General features: G+C 73.6%; 1 protein-coding gene across 3 annotated transcripts in view; it reads left to right on the top strand.

Moving 5' to 3' along the window:
- Positions 1-6: 6 nt before the first annotated feature.
- The window catches only part of RFC2 (replication factor C subunit 2), a 25,147-nt gene continuing 24,592 nt past the window's right edge, over positions 7-561 (top strand). For 2 of the 3 annotated variants that reach the window (XM_021708994.1, XM_008050843.1), the window contains exon 1: positions 7-141. In XM_021708994.1, coding sequence (XP_021564669.1) covers positions 35-141 — 107 coding nt within the window. In that variant the 5' untranslated portion in view covers positions 7-34. The remainder of the gene's footprint in view (positions 142-561) is intronic. The other variant, XM_021708995.1, reaches the window with a different exon arrangement.

Raw genomic sequence — 561 nt, 5'->3', positions numbered from 1 at the left:
GGGGCCCGGGGCGGCGGGAAGAGGAGAGGCGGGAATGGACGTGCAGGAGGGTGGCGGTGGCGCGGGCGAGCTCCCGGCCCGGGACCCCGCTTCTGCCCCCAGCAAGGCCCCCAGCAGCGCCGGCCACTACGAACTGCCGTGGTGAGGGCCCAGGCCGTAGAGCGTGGGCGCTCCCGGACGTGGAGGGGGCGGGGGCGGGCCCCGCTGGGGGGGCGGGGCTCCCGAGGGGGCAGCGGGCCTCGGGAGTGGCGTCGAGGGGATTCCCGTTCCCAGAAGGTGGGGGTGGGTCGCCGAGCACCACCGGAGACGAGAGCGGCCGGTCCGAGCTCAGCCAGTGGGGCCTCGCGCGGAACGGTGCTCGTGGCCGGCCCGGGGGCTCAGCCTGGAAGCCCGGCGCGTTGGGAGGCCGAGGAGGCCCGAGGGCTTAGACCAGCCTGGGCCACACCGCGACACCTGTCTCTGCAAAAATGGAAATAAAAAGCCAGCCGGGTGTGGTGGCAGGGCAGTAGTAGTCCCAGCTGCGGCGAGAGGATCGCTTGAGCCCAGGAGCTCAAGGCTGCC

Source organism: Carlito syrichta, unplaced genomic scaffold (assembly GCF_000164805.1).
Source record: "Carlito syrichta isolate Samal-C Ts95f unplaced genomic scaffold, Tarsius_syrichta-2.0.1 Scaffold153844, whole genome shotgun sequence".
NCBI lineage: Eukaryota > Metazoa > Chordata > Mammalia > Primates > Tarsiidae > Carlito > Carlito syrichta.
The sequence above is the reverse complement of the archived record's forward strand: the minus strand, read 5'-3'. Positions and strand labels throughout refer to the sequence as shown.